The 22,271-nt window shown below is 44.1% G+C and overlaps 1 protein-coding gene and 1 non-coding gene across 2 annotated transcripts in view; both read right to left on the bottom strand.

Moving 5' to 3' along the window:
• Nucleotides 1–2,481: 2,481 nt before the first annotated feature.
• On the bottom strand, nt 2,482–2,585 carry LOC113834319. Its single transcript, XR_003482771.1, has one exon. It is a non-coding gene; the product is annotated as a U6 spliceosomal RNA (small nuclear RNA).
• A 2,147-nt stretch (nt 2,586–4,732) lies between these two features.
• The window catches only part of Scp2 (sterol carrier protein 2), a 75,541-nt gene continuing 58,002 nt past the window's right edge, over nt 4,733–22,271 (bottom strand). Inside the window, exons 14-16 of the mRNA XM_027402413.2 lie at nt 18,132–18,261; nt 8,035–8,114; nt 4,733–5,313 (exon numbers count right to left, since the gene is read on the bottom strand). Coding sequence (XP_027258214.1) covers nt 5,218–5,313; nt 8,035–8,114; nt 18,132–18,261 — 306 coding nt within the window. The 3' untranslated portion in view covers nt 4,733–5,217. The remainder of the gene's footprint in view (nt 5,314–8,034; nt 8,115–18,131; nt 18,262–22,271) is intronic.

Raw genomic sequence — 22,271 nt, 5'->3', positions numbered from 1 at the left:
TTCCCACAATACCAAGCTCCTCTAAATGTCTGTCTACAAGTCTCAGAAGAGAACACCCTCAGCTACAGGCTTTAAGTTCCTGTTTTATTTCCTTAAGGTGACATACACAGGGAAAACCAGAATACTTATGGAACTACCTTTTACAAGTATTTCACATTCTAAAAAGAACTCTTAAGCTGGATGTGGTGGTACATACCTGTTTGTAATCCTAGCACCTGGGCTGTGGAGGCAGGAAGACCAGGAGTTTGAGGTCATCCTCAGCTACACAGTGAGTTAGGGCCAGCCTGGGCTACAAGAGACTGTCTCAAACAAACAAACAAACAAAAACTTTAGTGATTACTATCTAATCTTCATTACGTCAAGAAATAGTTATTAGGGCTGGAGAGGTGACCCAATGGTTAAGAACTCATACTACTTTTTTGCAGAGGACCTGGGTTCAGTTCCCAGCACCCATATCAGGTGGCTCATAATTGCTTGTAACTCTGGTTTAATTTTTTAAATTGGTCTTAAAAACAAATTACTGCCAGGTGGTGTTGTTGGACATCTTTGATCCCAGCACTTGGGAGGCAGAGGCAGGTGGATCTCTGTGAGTTTGAGATCAGCCTAGTCTACAGAGCTAGTTCCAGCACAGCCAGAGCTGTTTTACCGAGAGACCCTGTCTCAGAAAAACCAACTAACCAACCAACCAACCAAACAAACAAACAAAAAACCCCAAACCCAAATTACTATTGGCTTACCTACCTCTAATGGATATTATATAGACGCTAGACATAAGATGAGTTTCCAGAACATTCAAGATATTTACGATGTAAGAGACCTGGTTCCTTCTTTGTAAAGAAACTAAAGGCCAGAGTGACTTAAATGCCTTTGGCTGACTTGGCTTACAGAAGGCAGAAATTGTCTCAGCCTCTCTGCCTCCACAGGCCTCCTACCCAGGCTTTCCATTAGTCCTCTGCTTATGAGACGCAGATGGTGGAATCCATGCAAAGTCATCTGGAGGAAACAGCAGAGTTAATGATAGACAAAGAACTAATGAACTCATCTTTCTTGTGACTTTACTTAAGGCTTCTGTTTTTAGTTGAAAGACTTAGGAGAGATTTCAAATGTTCTCAAAGAAAGATCAGGACAAGTCGGGCTAAGGAAGAATTCCTAATATTTTCTTTCATCATTAGGGTAGTAGACAGTCTACTTCAACAGACTACAATTCTGTGACTAGGTTCCCATCCTCAGACATGCCCTTCTATTGAAACTGTTGGCAAGCTAGCTTCCCTCCTTCTTCTTTTTTTCTTTCTTTCCTTTCTTTCTTCCATCCATTCAATCAATGACAATCAAGACTGAGGAAGGGGACATCAAACAAATGCACGATTTTGCCCCTAATGAGCCCTCTGGTGGGAGACAGGAACATATTATCATGAAGGAATGATTAGTTCCCTTTTGTGACTCATGGGGACAACTTCCTGAAGGACGAAATCTGAGTTTTCAAAGTGTGTATGGGGATAGGCACTGAGTGACTAGGGGTGACACAGAGAATAGCATGTGCAACACTACCTGGTTGGACTTCAGTAAAATCAAATAATGTGCCTGCTCAGTATGAATTCTTAGGAACCAAGTTTCCTACTTCCCAAGAGAACTCTCATCTTATGGAATTTTATTCCAGTCCAGCCTTCATCCCTAATATGCCATTGAACCAATTTTGTTTTGGCCACCAATGATTTCCATGTAGCCAAATTCTGTCAGATATCAAACTACAGATATCAAACGACCTCACTGACCCTTCCCAATTTTGTCTGTGCTCTCTTCTGGAGTTTCCCATCTAGCTCTCTCCGACTACCTGACCTCTGGTTTACTCAAGGCTATTCCCCAACTCCAAGTAATACCACCCATTCCTGCAACTTTTAATTCAATCCTTTTGTGCACAAGAACCAAATGTATGTCTCCAAATAGCTCATCTCTGACTCTTCTTGTCAACTCAACAGCTTTCCTAATATTTCTACCTGGGTATTTCTTGGGCATCCCAGAGTTAAGTTCAAAATATAAATGTTTCAAACCCTCCTGTTTCAGGTTTTGCTGTGGTAGAGCTAGGGCCCACCCTGTGTTATCAGCAGTCAGTCTCACCTCTGTATCCAATTGCCAGGTTCTGCCAGCTAGCTAGCTTTACCTCTACCAACTTTTCTACATTTGTCTCCACTGACAGTGTCTTTGTAGAGAAGAACACCACCCTCTAGCACTTAGATAGCCACTTTGCTCAGTCCATTGTCCCACAGCTGTGAAGGTGGAAGCTGGAACCATGACAGTGCCCTGCTTTCAGTACTTGTTCTGGGGGCCATCAGATACCCTAACTCCATCCTCTCCTGATACATGTGGCGTTTTGAAGTTTTGTGTGACACGTGACTTTCTTGTTTTCTGTTCTAATGAGACTAAATTTATTCAATATCCTAGTAAAAGTTTTGATTGCAAGTATCCAACAGTTTAAAAGTACAAAACAGATCCGAATACGTCACAAATTTGTATGTTATCCTTGCACAGGGGCCATGCTAATTATCTCTAGATCATTCCAAGTCATATTTGTGCACCAAAGCAAGCACACATGACTTTCTTTGAACAAAGACATGTGACCACAAGCTTTAAGAACACTACCTTTTTCTCTTCCTATGTCATGATGGCAAGGTGGACAGCAGCAGAGTGACAAGCCCTGTCTTCAGCTCCCAGCAGCTGCACTGAGAATGACACACCTTACGAATGCATTACCAAATGAACCAGGCCTACTGTAAGAGACTCCTGGTCCCTTGTTGCTCTCATCTTGGGCCTGTCCTTCCACTCACTTTGGTCTACTCAGTGACCCCTTGCAAGTTTTAGAGCAAGCCACCTTTTAACTCAACATTCTTTAGTGTTTTCCTTCCTAACCTTCCGTTCTCAGCTTAAAAATTATTTCTCACAGATACCTGCAGCCCTCTATCATGGCACCCTGATTGCTTGCTGTAGGAGAAACTGCTGACCAGCCTACCCAAGCCACAGGTACCCAGGCCAACCTGCATGAGCATGCATGGCAAGCACTTCCTCCCTGAGCCAAGCCTGCCAAAACACCCAGGGACTGCTGATGAGGAGACACCTGACTGGAAGACACCAATGAGGAAAAGACAACGAAGCAGAGTCAGCCGCTTGAGCCAATAGGACCTTGGGAGGGGGTATAAAGGCAGGTCTAACTTCCTTAATAAACCAATCTGCAACAGGCTCTGCTACTCACTGACTCCCAGTGCCTTAGTCGTTGGCGCTGTGTCTTCTCCCTCCCTCCCCCAAGGGGTGTCCGAAATGGGTAGCCCACAAGAGCTTGCCACACAGCACTTCACAGTCTATAATAATTATCCATCTCTTTGATTGTCCCCCTGACTGGACTGAAAACAACACAGAGGAAGAGCTCACCAGCATCTCTGGAGATTGAACTGTACCGTTTATTTGTAGTGCCTCCTATTTTTATAAGATCATCCTAAAGCCTATTTCTAGAATCTCTTGTTATCTAGGGCCAGAGGGGACAGAAGGGAGCAACAAGTGCAAACTACAGAGAAATCCGGCATTTTACTTCTTGGTATTCTCAGAGTTAAGAAGCCACTCGGATTAGGAGGTGGGTCTATTCCTTGAATCCATCTGTGGGACTTGAGGCCAATTGATATGGTTTAATTTATCCGCAGGTTCTATCAGCAAATGCCCTGTTGGTCACAGAACACAGAAAGCTAATGGTCTCAGGGACCTGAGCAAGTCCTGGCCACACAAACAAGGACCATACTTAGGGTGAATCAAACACCCTGACTTTTTACCTCTGACCTCTTTTGGGTAAAGGTCAACAAAAGCTGGGCCTACAGCTGGGCATGGTGTCACACACCTGTGATCCCAACACTTAGGAGGCCGAGACAGAAGGATTACCACAAGTTCCGGGCCAACGTGGGCTATGTGGAGAGTTTAGGCCAGCCAAAATTACTAAGACTTTGTCTCAAACCCCTCCCCCAAAAGCAACCAATCAATCCAGGTTAGACACTAAACTCCATGTGAGAAGACTAGCCTGGCCTGGCAGGAGACTGCTGGCTTAAATCTCCCTACTAACAAGGGACAGGGTCCAGGCAAGCAATTATTACTTGCTTAAGAGAGGCAGAGTCTTGGTCAAGTGTTCTTCCCACGCATACCATCTCTTTAGTCAAGAACTAGCAACCGTGAAAGCACAGTAGCTCACGTTCAGATAACATCCAGGTTCTTTGCTCCATAGACTAGAGAACACCGAGCAAAAGGAACACACACAATACAAATGAAGGACATAGGAAGAACTATTTTAATTTTCTTTTTAAATCTTCCAAAAGCATTATTTTTTATCCAAACCTAAGTTATAACAAAGAGCATCAGAATCAGAAAAACTAGAAGGAAGGATACAGCAGACAATCAAATGTATGAAAAAGAGAAATTGTGAGACTCAATTTATGAACTTATTAATATGAAGTTATAATTTGAAACTTGTGCCTCTGGGAGAAACTTTATTTAATTAATTTTAGCAATGGCATCCAATGGCTCTAATACCCTGATTTTTTTTAAGGATGCCAATTCAAAAATACTTTAAAAACAGCTCTGTTCAGTTGTAAATTCCCTCCTAAGCTCAGACCATAATTCTTGTATTTTAATTGGGAAGAAAAGAACTGTTTCAGATGGCATGAAATGCACATTTTCAAAGTTTTTTTCTTTTTTTTTTAAACTTAGTACAGAATTTTAAGAACTATTAGTAAGAACTTGATGCAGGTAATTAAAAGTGCGAGACACTAACTCCTGGTCAACTATGGAAGTCTGTTTCTTCTCCCATCCCCCCAAGGGGAACTCTCATTCCAAGTTTTCCACACATTGATCCTTAAATATACTTCTAAGCAAAACAAGAGCTTTGTTTACAGTCATTAGATTTTATTGTTCTGAATTTTATTCTGAAACTGAAATTTACCTCAAACCCTCACTGCCATAGTAGCCTTGTCATGCACAGTTGTATGCAAGTCTTCAAAGCAGCAGCCGTAGGCTGGGAGGCCCTATCCACCCCCAGCTCGGGAAAAACACCATTGGCCACACCCACTTAGCAACAAATCTACCTCATGCTAATCGGGAAATGTCGGACTAAGTCCTGACAATGAGACGTGGATATCTACATATCTATCCATCTCATCCTGATGTGCTGAGGTTTCCAAATGGAGATCTTCATAGCTTAGCTTTGCCAGGCTGAAGCTGGAGGCTTTGCAGCTTCATCGCCAGACCCATGTTACCAGCAATTTTCAATTTACCTTGAAAGAAGGCCTGTGAGTAATAAAAAATAAAATTCATTAGTTGGTGGGGTTTGTTCAGCATTTGCTAGTGTTTCTAGACTATTCAGGCATGAGATCATCTATCTGGGTCCTTAGCTTTCTGCAAAATACAAACTTTAGCTTTCTGGAACAGATTTAGAACAAGATCCCTTGACAGGAAGAATTCCCAACAGCTATGCTTTATGTAAGGGAAGGAGGGAGCAGAATCCCCAAATTCCCTTCTCTTAAAAGTTGGGGCTCTATCTCAAATGTAGTATACCTTGTTCAAATGCCAGACAAAACAGATCAACACTAGACAAATTTCCTTTAAAACATCATATATGGGCTTAAAATACAAAATTATAACAGGTTGTGGGGAGAGAAAATAAACTCAAAACCCATTTAGAAAGTCCTGGGATTCAGTGGATGATTGAAACTTCATCATTGGCTCTGCTCTGGTCCCTGAAGGGCTGGTCCCTGCAGAGGACACCCCCTACCCCCACTCCCCCTTCCACCCTCGTGTTCATGAGGTATTCCTGTTCCTCTGGCTCAGTGAGAAGCTTCAGCCACTCAGAAGGGCAGAGCCACAAACTGTTCCATTTAACAAGGCTGGGGATTAGATCACATGACATTTGCTAAATTTACTGTGTAACAAAATCCCAGGGAGACTCAGAAGTAGCAAAAGGAGAACTATAGCATAATTCCTGCTATGACTTTAGTGTTTTAACTCAGTCTGTAATAAGAAAGTACTGGCTGAGAAAGGTTTCTGGGAGTCTCAGAAGCACACAGCATGGCTGGGTTTTTCCACACCCAGGTAGGGCTCACTAACACTCCCTTTCCCCCAGTATGGACAAACTAAATATTTCCTTTTTATATGCAGAATGCCTTCTGTCTGATGACTGAGAGGTCAAGGTGTCTCGGAACACAATATATTTAACATATGTTATTTAAAAATACAAACCAGCTGTACTACAGAAATGCACCACCTTCTCCTTTTAAAGCCTCGGTAAAAAATAATGGAGAAAGCATTAGTGTCATCCACTGAGAATCCAAGCCTGAGGACTGTGTTAATCTGGCCCCTAGGTACTCTTTGTCTGTGCTTTTCTGCTGGCTAGATCACTGCTTTGCTTCAACCGCAGCCAAACACTGAAAGTAGAATTTCCACTGCATTTAATGGTTCCCAGTCAAATCCTCTATTGAGCATAAGGAAAGGCCATCAGCACATTAACAGACAGGGCTGCTGCTTTAATCTGCAGTTCCTCTGGGTGTTAACAGGTGCTGAAGGAAAACACGCTGATGCCATGTCCCCCAAAACGCTTGCACACAGATAAACTATAGGAGAGCAAGGACAGTGGATGTGTGAAGGGTGAACCTCTGCCATAGCCCAGCACAGTGTGAAGGGCGAACCTTTGCCAGAGCTGTGTGGTGTGCACAGAATGGGCATAGCAACTGGAAGAGTATGACAGCCAGCTCCTGTGCTGGTGGCCTCTGTCCCATCCAGGTTTCTGGAGTGGACTGTGGGCAGTGATGTCAGCGCCAGGGTGACGGCTACATTGAAGTATCACAGATGCACACTGTTCAGTCATGGCATTACTGAGACATACTCAGAAACCCATTTCAGAAGGAAGAGGTGCAGGAGTCAGATTTAGTTTTGTTCAGTCATGAATTACCTGGGAATACCACAAAGAAGATCCAACACAGCTAAGATAACAACAAAACTGAAGAAGAGTAGAGGGAAAGGCCTTGGGTTTCTTTTCTGCTAATGGAAGGCTTGATGTATAGAGTCCTCTCAACTCTGTTGATAAAGAAGGGCTCCTTGGCAACTTGGGGACCAGGAAGGACCATATGAGGCAGGTGTACATTTCAGATAAATACACTTTTTAATCTAAAAACTGTTTATAGCAACCTAAAACCATCGGGCACTGTACTGATGTAGAACCACCAAGAACATAAGATGTCTGTCTTCTGCGGCATTTGGGATCTAATGGGGATGAGACAGACTCAGGACAAGTGCAAGCTCAGCCAGAGGGACTGTACTCAAAAATTCAGTCAGTCCTTGAGGAACTGATTTGAAAAGTCAAGTCTGTCAAGGAAGGATTAAGGCACAGAGAAGAGCTTGGGCATCAAGATGAACACAGAAGGTCCTTTTGTGTCTACCACCATCTCTTCCTCCCTCCAAGTGTTCCTAGATTTCTTCTGAACCACTAACCCTGTATGCTAAGCCTTTCCTGAGGCCATCTCTTTCTCCACGTGGGCTAACCACAAGCCAAGAATGGCACCTTGGACCTTACCATGGATCTTACCACCTGTGCCTGGGATGTGTGCATATGTGTGCGTGCATGTGTGAGTGTGTGTGTGTGTGTGTGTGTGTGTGTGTGTGTGTGTGTGTGTGTACATACACCGAGGGCGTAGATCAACATTGGGGGGTCTTCTTCCATTGCTCTCCACCTTATTTTCTGAGACAGGCCCTCTCACTGTGAGCTCCAGGGATTCATGTGTCTCTGCCTCTCCAACACTGAGATTACAGACACATACAGCCATGCCCAACTTCTTTACATGGGTGTGTGGGTTTTCACGTCTGTGCAGCAGATATAGACTATCTCCCTGGCCTCTGCACTTAACTCTGACAGATCTGTATTTACCAAACTAAGTGTAGGGACCACTTCAGGTTCATCGAGTACTTCTAATACACAGGATGGTGGTGTTCTACAAACGTCTGCCACATTGTACTTACCGACTGAGGGTTCATTTTACCAGTCATCAAAGCCAGCAAGTCTGAGTCAGCCATGGTGATAGTGCAGTCAGCCTTCTTATCTAAAGCAGATGCATGCAAGACAACAAGAGAGGAGAGAAGAGAGATCATTCAGGGACATGACACCTGGAGACCACTCCTTCACGAGAATCACAGCTGAAGCAGCAAAAGGACATGACCCCCGGGAATAGTCTATTGCAGTCTGCTATGATGGGGTAGCCTTGATGTTCAATAGCAGGAATGAGTTGTGTTCTCATACTGGAACACAATGCAGCCATGGTCTGGAAGGTGAAGGTGTTGTATTTGTGACAAAAATGATGTAGAGGCAGTTACAAAGTAAACCTCAACAATGATCCTTTTTTTGCTTAAAAATACTATTCGGTGATAGAAATAAAAGAAAAATAACTGTCATCTTAGACATGATATGTTATTGTTACTGTAGTTGACAGACTCAGGGTGGCCCTCATGATCCCTGCCTACCTTTGCATAATCCCCTTGGGCCAGTGTAAGCAGGACCTGTGCCTTGTTTTAGCCAAAGGAATGTGGCACTTCTGGAATGGAATCTATGGGACTTAATGCTAAGTAAGCATCCATCTTGCTAGCAAAGTCACACCTGCACTCCTCTTGGCTCTGGTACATGAGGACTTCCCATAGAGAGGACCATATTTTCCAAGCGGTTGGGGGCAGCTAAAGCTACTAAAGCCATTATTCTCACAGCCACAGGAAATACATTCTGCCAACAACCCGGGTTAGCTTGGATGCCGAAACCAATCAAGCCCCCAGTAACTTGATTGCAGTTTTATGCAACCCTGTACAGAGAATCCAGCTAGGCTGTCATCAGCTCAAACACTGGAAACATGTGAGGTGATAAATGTGCCCCCACACACTGTGTAGCCCAGGCTGGCTCCAAACTGGGATTACAAGTACATGCCACCAAGCCTAGCTAATGTATATATTCTTTTAAGCCATTAAAGTCACCATAATTTGTTTTGCAATAAGAAAAATTAACATAATTACATAAGTAAGGGATTAACCAACTTTAAAAAAAAAAATCTATTATGTATACAGCGTTTTTTTGCCTGCATATATGCCTGCAGGCAAGAAGAGGGCACCAGATCTCATAGATGGTTGTGAGCCACCATGTGGTTGCGGGGAATTGAACTCAGGACTTCTGGAAGAACAGCTGGTATTCTTAACCACTGAGCCATCTCTCCAGCCCCCCAACATTTTTTTGTAAAAGATCAGACACTAAATATTGTAGGCTTTGGAGGTCACCATGTCTCTGTCTCAATTACACCATTCTAGGTAGTGCAAAAGCAGCCACAGATAATACACAAACGAGTAGCTGGGCCCATTTTTGTTTTTTTTTCCCTTGTTTTTTTTTTTTTTTTGCATTTATTTATTAATTTAGGGTGTGTGTATGTTCATGCACCACTTATGCCCGTGTATGGCATAGTGGGTATCCATCAGAAGACAACTTGGAGTAAATTTTCTCTTTCTACTGTGTTTCGGGACTGAACTCAAGTCGTCAGGCTTGGAGGCAAGTGCCTTTATCCACTGAGCCATTTCACCAGCCTCCCCAACAAAACATTTTAAAGCACTGTCAAATGGAGAGGAAGGTACCCACAACTCACAAATCTACAAACAAATTGTGTCGAGAACACTCAAAGAATTCCTACCACTCAGCTGTGGGAAGTTGGGTGAGGGGCTGGGGAATGGCTTAGGTGCTGCACAAGTCCAAGGAACTGAGTTCAGATCCCCGGGACTCACATAAAGCTGGGTGTAGCAGGGCAGCAGCACACGCCTTTAATCCCAGGACTCAGGAGGCAGAGGCAGGCGGATCTCTGAGTTTGAGGTCAGCCTGGTCTACAGATCAAGTCTGAGGACAGCCAGGCTACACAGAGAAACCCTGTTTCAAAAAATCAAAAAAAAAAGAAAATCCTCCCCCCCCCCCAAATGTGGGTATAACCTCAGCACTGGGGGGTGGTGCAATGGGCCTGAAGGTCACTGGGTCTTGTGGGCCTCAAACCCTGCTCCAAGTTTAGATTCAGTGAGAGACTCTGTCTTAAAGGAACACAGCACAGTGACAGATCAGGACACCTGATGTACTGCTCTGGACTCCACATGTGTGCATTCACACCTACACATATAAATATACATGGCTGTCCAAGAACTCACTACATAGATTAGGCTAGCCTTGAACTCACAGAGGTCTGCTTGTCTCTATCTCCCAAATGCTGGGATTAAAGGTGTATGCCAGCATGTCTCAGCCTAAAAGTGTTTTTGCTTTGTTTTGTCTTAGGGTAGATTTTATTGAATATAAATTATAGCCTGATAGACATAACTTTAAAAAACTGCCAGTTCCAAGTACTATTTTTTTAAGAAAAATGTGAGGCAACTAATATAAAATAGGACATTATAGCAAAATCCTGACTGATGTACTTTATGACTTAACACTCTCGCGCCAAAGAAACGTCCGAAGGCGTGATAAAATGTCCAGAACAGCTTTCTTCAGAAAGGCCTAAACTGGGAACAAGGTAAGGCAAGCTCGGCCTTCTGGCCTGGTAAAGATGAGATGCCGCTGCCTGCAACCATTTTACTGCTGAGTAAGGAGTCCAACACTAAAAAGAAGTAAATATGGGGTGATTCTATCTACAGGTTCCCAAAATAAGTAAAATTCAATCTGTGGTGACAGAATTTGGAACAAGGGTTCCTTTTGGGGGTGGACGGCATTAGGAGGGGCCTTAGGGAGGCTTCTGGAATGCCGGAATTCAGCAACATTCCGAAGCATCCTGATCTGGGAGGTGTATTATTCTGCAAACATTCGTCAAGAGAGTACTTCAGATCTATGCTCTTTGCCACAGGCTAGACTTCAATAAAAGTTACCCAAAGTAAAACAGAGTAAGAAAACAGGTGGTGGGTTAGAGTTGGTCAATAATTTGCCATTTCCTAGGCTAGATGGTAAAATTGGGGGGAGGGAAACACCTACTCTCATTTTATTTCTCCATCTTTTTCTAACCATTTATACTAAGTGTACATTACTTAAGTGGTGTCTTAAAAATATTTATTTTGGTATTACCAATGTATAATGATGGAAAAAAGACTGAACAACAAAGATTAATATCTCATTGTTAAATTAGCAATGATGACCCTAGGCAATGAGAGTTTTCCAGCAGAAAAGGACAAACTCGATAAGAAATCATTTTCTTAGCACTCAGCATTTTAAGCAGTCAGTCAGCATAACAGGGGTCCAATTGTTGGCTCCTCATCTTATAAAGGATTAGCTCAAATAAAAGTTGGTTTTCTCCCCCAAACCAAGTCACCTTTTACCCCTCTATTTTTTACTTCTTACATTTATCTGAAATGACACTACGTACTTGTGTGTATTTTTATCTGTCCGTGTACAAAGAATGAAACTTCAAGGGGGCAGGACCCCCCCCCACTCTTGTTTATTGCTGTAACACAAGTTCCAGGAAGAGGGTGTCACAAATAAAGGTCAGACAATAAACTGCTCAGATAATCTGGACCCGAAGAAAAGAGACAGGGGCCAGGAATGGCAGAGCATGCCTATAACTCCAGCACTCAGAAAGCTGACACAGTGAGAACCAAGCAAGCTTGGGATGCATAGTAATAACTTGTCTCCAAAATACAGGAGAGCTAGAGCAATGACTCTGAGGTTAAGAGTGCGAACTGTTCTTACAGAGGACCCACTTTCAGTTCCCAGCACCCAGGACAGCTGTCTGTAACTCCAGCTCCAGGAGATCCATAGTTCTGGACTCCTCAGGCACCTACACTGAAACATGCCATACAAAAACCTATAATTAAGAAGAAAAAATTAAGAGAGAGAGACATGGTGGACCTTTAATCCTAGCACTCAAGAGGCAGAAGCAGGTAGATCTCTGTGATTCCAGGACAGCCTGGTCTACAAAGAGTTCCAGGATAGCCAGGGATTTGTTATATAGGGAAACCCTATCTTCTGAACCCCCCCACCACCACCACCACCAAAAAAAGGAAAATGATGCCTGGCATGGTGGCACACCTCTTTAATTCCAGCACTCAGGAGGGAGAGGTCAGCCTGGTCTACCTAACGGATTCCAGGAAAGCCAGGGTACATAGTGAGATTCTATCTCGAATAAAGGAGGAGGAGGAAGGCCAGCGTAAACAAAGCATTAGGGAAGGCACACCCACATCGCTAAATAAGTAAAGCAAGATGGAGAGAGCTTTCACAGTAGGTTTTACCATTTAGGGACTGACATCTAATGGCCATTCCACTGTAGCTGCTACCAAAAGTTTCTCTTAAGTATAGGGTGAAAGGTCTGAAACTTAAAAAATGAATTCAATTTTCTGTCTAGAAAATCAAATCCTACTGCCAATACATAATATCAAAGAGTAGGTGAGGAGGTGGGGGGGATAACTAACTGAGACAGCTGGACCTGATTCTGTCATTTCCAGAAAGGATTCTTGAGCACGAGGCAAGTAACTTTGGGAAGAGACAGCTGCAGTGCTGAGCTCATCAGCATCTACTGAGCTCCCACCATGCTGAGCATGGCACACCTCTGTTCTTACGTGAGCTTTATAATTACCCTGTGCAGGTGAGAGAGATCACACAGTTGATGCAACCAAGAAAAATTAGTATTGGATATACTGATCCATGAAGTCTTAGACGCCAGGTGCTTTACAACCCTGCATCACAGTGAATTCCCACAACAGCTCTGCTGACAGAAACTACCCTCACCCATTTTCTGGAGGAGACAACGAGATGCAGGGAAGGGATGCACCTTGCCTAAGAGACTGGGCCAGGATCTGAACCCAGGCTTGACAGCCTCCACAGGCTCATCCTAATGTACCTGGGGACAGGAGACCCAGGGGCTTTCTCTACTGCGTTGTGACTAAAGGGCCAGAGTGAGAACTCAGTAGCTGAGGACATAAGGCAGGAACAAAGAAGTAACACGTCACATTAGAAGTTGGCTTCTGGGAGAGGTGCTATGTGAATTTTTTTCAAAGAAGTCAAGGGAGAGAAAGAACTCATGGAGAAGGGAGCAGAAGACATCCACAAATGGAGGAAAGATGATGGAAAACACATTACAAGTGTTTAACATAATTATGTGCTGTATACCACTACATACTCTTAGAAAGCAGATGGATGAAATATATGTACAAACCTTACTTTTTAACAGTAGCCCAAACTCTCCTGAATCTACATACACACCATAAAAGCCAGCAATTCTCCTCATGACTCCAGTTCAAACTAGGACATGTTACCGAGGCTTTAACATAGCTAATATCTAACAAATGGGCATTTGTGGTGGAGGTAAGAGGAACTGGCAGTTTCCAGAGATGGCTTTTACAGGCACATTTAAACACAACTCCTCGCTGCCAACAGGTGTCAGGTTTAGCAGAAATTACCCTGCCCCAGGGTTACCCCCATTCAGGTCTGGAACAGGGCACCTAAAATAAGGAGGAGAGTACATGGCAGGTGTTTGTGCAGGGAGTGAGGCCTTTTTGACATCGTTGATAGCCTTCTATAAGCAAACCATTTTTTGTGACCAAACAACCAGCTAAAGAGAACAGCACAGGAGAATTTTTAAATTCCTTAACATCTGTCAGGAAATAGAATTCTAAGTAACTATTAACCTTTATTTAAGTTTTAATTGCCATTACTGCTGGATTTGAGGGCCCATGTCTTTAATCCCAGTACTTGGGAGGCAGAGGCAGGTAGATCTCTACCAAAGCCAATCTGGACTACATAGCAAGTTCCAGGCCAGCCAGCCTAGGGCACATAGTGAGACCCACCCACCCCTCAAAAAAGCCATTACTATAGTCCCCAAAGCACCTTCTATTTTTAAAAGCTGCCTTTAGATGACACCTTTTAAAAAGTTTTCTTCTTATACCACTTCAGTGTGGCAGCTCATGGAATGCAAACAGTTTCTCTGCTCACTCATTTTTTTTTTTGGGGGGGACCCTATATTTAAATCAGGAACCTCTGCAACAAAGCCACCTTGTCACACTTGGCAGGCTCCCTATTTGTTGGTCCTATTCAACATTGCACAAAGCAGTGCCCCTAAGCATTCTCTCTCTTTTTCCAAATGCTTCACACTCTGCCAACCACCCCCTCCCTCTAGAGCCTGGATACCTAAGTACAATTGCAGGGAAAGGGGCGTCCATCCCTTGTAAGAGCTCTCCTCCACCTGTCCCTGAGGGCATGCTTTCCTTCGGGACCTCTTTCACTAATGATGCAGCAGCACAGGATCACTGTCTGCAACACCTTTCTTCCCTCTGCACAGCCTCCAGGTTCCCCTCAGCAAAATGTTCCAGCATCCACCCTCAAGCACTCACTTTGCTCTATGCCACACCAAGCTGTCACTCAGGATGTGGTGACACCATCCTCCTAAAAGTTCTCTCTGGCCCTGCTCACTCCCTTCGCAGTTTATCAGGCCTATGACAGCTCACAGTGAAGTGTTTGCCAGCTCATGTGGTAATGGCTTGATTCCCCAGCTGGAGCTACTACTGAGAGGAGACTGGGCTGTGAGGGTTCAAACTTCACCAGTTTTTCACTGATGAGGTCACAGCTGAATGGGCTGCTGGGAGGTAGGGCCTGATTAGAGGAAGTCAGTCAGTGTGGGCATGTCTCTGAGGGTACAGTATGTTCCTGATGCTTTCCTGGCTCCCTGATTCCTGGCTGACATGCAGTGAGCAGCTTTAGTCTATCGTGCTCTATCCCACCATAACAGTTTCCTCGTCATGCATGGGCCCAGACGCAATGGAGCCAGCTGCCCTTGAAGACCATGAGCCAAAACAAATCTTGCTCCTTGTTCTTACATCCCACAGCACTGGAAGCTGACCAGTGCCATCACAAGCACCCGTCCGTACACGGCTCTTCCACTTGTTCTTTAAAAGCTTTAATGAGCCTGGTGTGGTGGTGCACAACTTTAACCCCAGCTCCCGGGACACAGAGGCAGGCTCTGTGAATTTGAAGCCAGCCTGGTCTACATAGTGAGTTACAGAACAGCCAGAGAGACAGAGAAACCTTGTCTCAAAAAAACAAAAAATAAACACAGAAAAACTTTAATGATTTGATTATAATACATCAAATAGCTTTCAAACTTCTTCTTACGGCATTTTTTTTTAATTAAGTATTTTATGTGAAGGGGTGTTTGGGCTGCACATATGTCTGCGCACCACACGGGTGCCTGGTGCCTACAGAGGTCAAAAGAGGGTATCTGATCCCTTGAAACTGGAGTTATGGACAGCTATGAGTACATACTGGGGATTGAACCTGAGTCCCCTGCAAGAACAGCCAATTCTCTGAACTTCTGAGCCATCTCTCCAAACTACTATCGTGGCATTTTAAAATCTTTAGTAAGCTGATCCCAGGCCCTCTCCAGCAATATGGCTTCTGCAGGAAATGCTACCCGTGTCTTTCGTGGTGCACTGTTGTCATGTCTGAAGGTCTACCATGTGCTGTACACTGCTGGAATGATTGGGGATGCAGCAGTGGCCTAACAGACAAAGCTCTGCTGCCTGCGGATGTGCCACTGAGCTTTGGGAGTTTGGTCCACCAGGGAGCAAAGCACTGATAGGCAAGGCCCCTGAGGGCTTCGGCCCCAGAATATCTCTTGCTACTGCTACGTCTTTGCATGTTTGCCACTGCCATTTTTCTCTGGTATCTGGCATGGTATAGATGGCTGTGTGTGTGTAGGATCCCCACTGCCTTTAATAGAGAGATGAGAGAGAGAAACCCTGAAAGTGTGTGTGTGTGTGTGTGTGTGTGTGTGTGTGTGTGTGTTTCCCTTTTCGACAGCCACAGAGAAATAAGTTTACTGTCAGAAAAGTCAAATTGAGTGATTAGTTCGCCGATCTGTAGTCCCCCTCAGTTCCTGAGCTGCTGAGGGCTGGTCCTCATGGCAGCAGTCTGCTTTCACAGAATGTATTCTCAGGGTGGGTGAGTAGCGGCAAATGAGAGTGATAAGCACTACAGAGAAAACTAAGGAAAACAACAGTAAGTGTGGTTAGGGAAGTGACTGATGAGAAGGAAACTTTTGGGCAAAGATGAGGCAATGAAGCTATCTGGGGAAGATGGTTCCAGGCAGACAGAACAGACGGAAGCTCCCAAACGAGAACACCCCATGCTCAAGCTATAGCAGGAGGCCGGTTGCTAGAGCAAGGGAGGGAGAACACGGCAAGGCAAGCTGGCCAGATCATCTGGTGTTGTCACAGAAACCCTGATTCTGCTTGGAGTGGAGAGGGATACAAATCTGACTCTGGTTTTTGACCATCAGGCTGCTGTGTGAAGAACTGTGAGGGGCAAGGGCAGGAACAGAGACACAAAGCTCAGATCCAGCAGAACGTGGAGTGTGAGAAGAGGGGCCAAGGATGACCTCACAGCATTCAGACTAAGGAACTAAGAAAATACAACTTATAAGAAGAGGACAGACCACAGGAGTACATGCTTCAAGGGGAACAGGGCCCAGAGTTCTGTTTCACACACACTATCTTTAAGGTGTTTACATGGTTTAATATGCCCTCTAAAACACGTTAAAGTCTAGTTTCTAGTGTATCAGTATTAAATGATAAAGCCTTTTAAAGGGACCAAGGGCCATGAGGTCTCTGCCCTCAGCAACAGATAGAGGCCATTACGCCTCAAGAGTAGGCTTCTGGAAAAGGGCGGAGTTCAGCTCCCATCCTTCCCTCCTCTTTAGCCCACTTTCCTGACCCTTCCACTCTATCCCATGAAAGTAACAAAGCTCTCACCGGATGCAGCTGCCTTGTGCGCTTTGGATTTCCAGCCTCCAAAAAGAGAGCCAACTAAACTTACTGTTTATAACTTACCCAGTCTGTGATATTTTGTTATAGCAGTAGAAAACGCCCTAAGACAGGTGTCCATGTAGACTTGTCAGCTAAACAGCTATGTAGACACCTCTAAATTTAGTGGTGGGTCTATGTTGAATACATAAACCTGGGAGTCATCAGAAAATTGTTTTTAAAATATGAGGCTACATGAGATTCCCCAGGGAGTGAATGAACCAGAACTAAACCTTGCAACACTTCAATGCCTGAACTTGGGAGATGGGGAAATTATCAAGACAGGCCAAAATGAGCAGCCAGCTTAAAAAAAAAAAAAAAAAAAAAAAAAAAAACCTGAACATGTGATATGAAGGCTGGAATTAACAACTGCATCTAGTAAGGTGGCCATCACTAGGGACCTTAGCAAGAACAAATTTAGGAGAGATCGGGACAAAAGCTAGATGGAATGGGTTCAAGAAAGAATTGGATGAGAGGAAGTAGAGCTAGTGAACACAGCCAGGTCTGTCGAGGTCATCCACCATGCCCTGGAGAATGTGATCTTGAGCTAATAAGAGAGAATGCTCTTAAGCCCCACATACATGCTATGAACCAGGCAATATTTGCGGCCATTTATAGGTAAGAAAACCGAAGCTTGGCATGCTGGCTAGTTCATGTCAACCTCACCCAAGCTACAGTCATCTGAAAGGAGGGAACCTTAATTAGGGACCGATGGGGGAGGGCCCAGACTATTGTGGTGGGTCTGTCCCTGGGCTGGTAGTCCTAGATTCTATAAGAAAGCAAGCTGAGCAACCATGGGAAGAAGCCAGTAAGCAGGCCTCCTCTATGGCCTCTACATCAGCTCCTGCCTCCAGGTTCCTGCCCTATTTGAGTTCCTGCTCTCACTGCTTTTGATGATGAACTGTTATGTGGAACTGTGAGTGAAGTAAACTCTTTTCTCCTCTTGCTTTGGGCCACTGCATTTCATCACAGCAATAGAAACCCTCAGCAAGGATGAATAACTAGGCCAAGGTCAGAACTGGAGTGAAAGAAATCCAAGCCAGAAATCCAAGCCAGATGTGTCTATGTCCAGTCTAAGACTAGTATATCTTGTGTGGAGTACCCCCAACTTTGGAGGGGGTAGTCTGAACCTACATCTCTTCCCAAGGATAGAACAGTTGTTTTCAAGAACTTGTAACCTCTAACACAGGCCTTTGTGGGAACACCAAAGCAGTCTCCCCAGCTGAAAGCCCTTGTGAACTTGTCATTGCTCTAAGGGAAGTTACTATGGCACTTACCTGAGTTGGGCAGCACTGATCCTTTGCCGTTCTTCACATCTACCACCCAGGTGGCTTCTTTGCCCCCAGGGCCATCCTTCACTTTGAAGGCAAAAATGCCACCAATTTTCTTCACGAACTGTTCTCCTTCCTGGAAACAGAAGTAACACAGGTAGCTGTTACCTTATGTCCCCTCCTCTGGCTTTAAATAAAAATTTAAACAGGTACATGTGAGAAGCTAGGGCAGCAGAGTCCCCAGACTTCTGTAGGATCTTTACTCAGAACCCAGAAAGAAAACAAGGCAACAACAATTCTCCCATCTGTCAACTCTGAAAAGCAGCATGATAGAGGGAAAGAGGGGGCAAAAGGCATGCAGTGTCTCCTGGTGAAAGAGCCTGGATTTGCCCCAGCAGTTTGAGATTCATTCTGGTCTGTCTATACCAGCCTTTGATCCAAAGTCAGCTCCTTAACTTCTGATTTTGGTTCCCCACAATCAAAACTAAAAGTGATTCTGAAACCAAAATTTTCTTTAAAAGCTCAATTCCTGTCTTAGTATAAGGAACTATGTAAATAATATTCCATTTGCTTCTTAGTTTTGGATCCTAGGAATGCAATGGCCTAATACAGAAAATGCCACAGCAATCTCTGGCGGACAAGTTTCCCCTCTTTCCTTGCTCTTCACATCCTACTTTATTCCCACTCCACTTTCTTCACCTTCTTGAACATTTACGGCCCCAGACTCTGTTGTAGGCACCAAGGTTACAGTGTCGTGGGAGTCAGACACGGGCTGGCAGTATTCTGCACCATAGTGACAAAAAACATCCAATTAAAGGACGTACAGGGACACAGGAGCCGCTGGCAGGGTACACAAGGAAAGAAGACAACAGCTCATGACCTTGCTCTAAAGAAAAGGAGGGGCTGATGAGATGGCTCAGTGCTTGCCTGATGACCTGAGTTTAATCCTCAGAACCCATCATGAAGGTAGGAAATACTCAACTGCTTATTTCCCTGGGGGGATTTACACCAACTGACACCACATACTAACCTGTTTCTACGTGTGCAGAACCATGGCCCACATTTGTCTTCTCTCTCTCTCTCTCTCTCTCTCTCTCTCTCTCTCTCTCTCTCTTTCTCTCTCTCTCTCTCTCCCCTCTGTGTGTGTGTGTGTGTGTGTGTGTGTGTGTGTGTGTGTGTGTACATGGTATAACAGCAAAAGAGGTATAATTCAGATCCTACAAAACTCAGTCTGTTACAGTAGTGTTTTGATAACTTTTTTTAAGTGCACTCTAAGATGTGTGTGACAGTTAATCTTCATTACTAACTGGCAGGAATTAAGACTTGTCTAGGTGACACACCTTGCTGGTGGTGAGTGCATTTCCAGAGGTGTAAATGAGGGGAGAAGCCCCACCCTGGATGTGGGTGGCTCCATCCTATGTGCTGGGATCCCAGACCAAGTAAAAAGAAAAATAGGCTGAATGCCAGCACTTCTTTCTCCGCTAGATGCTCTTGGCTGCAGATGTGATATTATGACTCATGCTCCTGCCACCAGGCCTTCCCACCATGTTCAGTCTGTGCTCTTCTTAAGCCATGAGCCAAAATAAACCCTTCTCTCCTTAAACTGCTGTGTCAAGTATGTGGTCACAGAGATGGGGAGAGTGACTAACATACAATGTGCAACCCCAACATCATTAATTTCAGAACATTCTCATTTTCTCATGCAAATTTACACCCATCTGCAGTCCGACACCATTTTCTGATACTAGCTTCTGAAAACCACAATAAACTGGCTCATTCTGGGCATTTCCTATAAATAGAACCATACAGTGTGTTCTTTTGTGAGTGGCCTGTCTCATTTAGCATGTTCTAAGGGTTTGTGTGGGATTGTGTATCAACCAGCACCATTCCCCGCTCTCCTTTCCTTTCTATGGTCAGAAAATGTTCCACTGAATGCGGCTTATTTTGTGTTTTTGTTTTTGTGTAGTGTTTGCATGTGTGTCTGGGTTGTATGATTGTACATGTGGAGGAAGGGATGTTCACTCATGCAGGCACACGTGGATGCCAGGGGCTGATGTTTTTCTCACCTGTTTTTCTACTTTGTTTCTTTTTTTAGTTTTCGGTTTTTTGAGACAGGGTCTGTCTATGTAGCCCTGGCTGTTCTCGAACTCACTATGTAGACCTGGCTGGCCTCGAACTCACAGAGATCCACCTGCCTCTGTCTCCTGGGTGATGGGATTAAAAGAGTACTCCACCACACCCAGCTTCTACCTTCTTGACACAAGGCCTCTCACTGGACCTAGAGTTCAATGTTTCTGCTAGACTGGCTAGCCAGCAAACTCCCAGGATCTGTGTGTCTTCTCCCCACAAACACCAGGATGTTAGATGTCCCCGCCATACTCTGCCTTTATGTGGGTGCTCAGGGAATCTCAATTCAGGCCTCATTTCCCAGCCCTCCTGTTAGTTGTTTTCACATTTTTGTTTTGATGAATAACGCTGCTTTAGACATTTGTGTACACATTTTTATGTAGACAAAAGCTCTAATTTCTCTTAGCTAGGTAGTTAGAAGGAAACTGCTGGATCATTGGGTGCTGTTTAACTCTTAAAGAAACTAACCAACTGTCTCTAAAGTAGTTACAGCAATACTGCAACCCTACCAGCTATAAGTAGGGTTCAAATTTCTCTACATCCTCACCACTGATTGTTACCTTCTGTTAGTCAGCTGACTGGGTGCATTAGTCTTTTTTCTCATAGAGAAAATCGGCCTTTCTTGTTATTTCTTCCTTATTACCCTCCAGCCTACCAGAAAGCAGCCATGGGTCTTACAGCAAAGTAGCTGTTCTAAAGTATTTAGTCTACGACTACTTCTCCTCCCCTCAGTCCTATAGATCAAACTCTAGCCAGGTTTCTTCTGGGGCCAGGGGCCAGTGAATGACTACTTCCAGATGTGTCCGTCTGCTTGCACAGTGCCTCACGAAGCAGCCAGGAGCAGACACCATCGAGTTACAGTAGGAAAACCCCAGCAAGCATTTACAAGTTCTACCTTCTAAGTGCCTGAGAAATCCTGCAGTCTAATCTCTTACTGCTCAAAACAGATGTGAGTTAACTTTCACTTACACACCCATACTCTTCAGTCAATAGGACATTTTCATTTGAAACGGAGTAAAAGTGGGTAAGAGAATTAAAAGAGAAAAAAAAAAAAAACCCACAGTTGCAAAACTGGAGATCATTATTACCAAGAAGTCCTAAGTGCCTCTTGTGGGAGAAAAAGTACTTTCTGAGTGGAATGAAGGTCAGGGAGTAGGTGCTGCTGGGAACGCAATAGAACAAAAAATGAGGATAGAATTCAAAAAACGCCAGTGGAGTATTGGTAAGAAAGACAAAGACGGAAAATAAAACCTCTTGCTCGGTTGCCTCCACTAAGGCACAAAATGCATTAATTGACAAAGAGTCCGGACTTTCACTTCTCAGCACTGCAAACACTGAGGAAACTGACAATCGTGGGAAGGCAAAAGCAGACTAGGGATAAGGTTATGAAGGAGTACAGCATTAAAATGAGAGGGAGAGACAGAAGCTTGCATAGCTAAAAGCATAGTGCGAAGCTGAAACAGCACCTCTTTGTTAACCCCAGTAAGGAAGTCCTCCATGATGGATCCATGGCCAACCTCGGACTGCACAGTAGGTAATCTCTAACCCAATCTCCTATTTGACCTTTGAACTATGTCCTCATAGACATGTCCACTCATTTTACAGTGAACACTCAATAATGAAAGGCATTCAAAACACAGTAGTGAGCTATCATTTTCTGACTTAGCTGACAAAGATTTTTATATAATAAGCCAATATAGTATTGGAGAAGGTGTAGAGAAAGAAGCAGTTATTCTCTTGAATTGTTAGTAAGTTCTATTTCTGATGGGAATCTGGCAAGCTAGACTAAATGTTAAATGCACACCATTTAACTACCCAATTTTGTCCTTAATTATTTAAACTACTTAGTAATTGAAGTACAAGAGGAAATTTATAACAGCAATGTTGCACTTGTAAAATTGAATATAGTCACCATAAGTCAATTAAATAAATTATGGCACATATGTGCAAGCATGCATGCTGTTAAGGACCTATATACATGGCCACAAAGCATACTATAGGCGAAAACAGAATGAGGTC

Source organism: Cricetulus griseus, chromosome 2 (assembly GCF_003668045.3).
Source record: "Cricetulus griseus strain 17A/GY chromosome 2, alternate assembly CriGri-PICRH-1.0, whole genome shotgun sequence".
Taxonomy (NCBI): Eukaryota; Metazoa; Chordata; class Mammalia; order Rodentia; family Cricetidae; genus Cricetulus; species Cricetulus griseus.
This window is presented reverse-complemented; position numbering and strand designations above follow the sequence as displayed.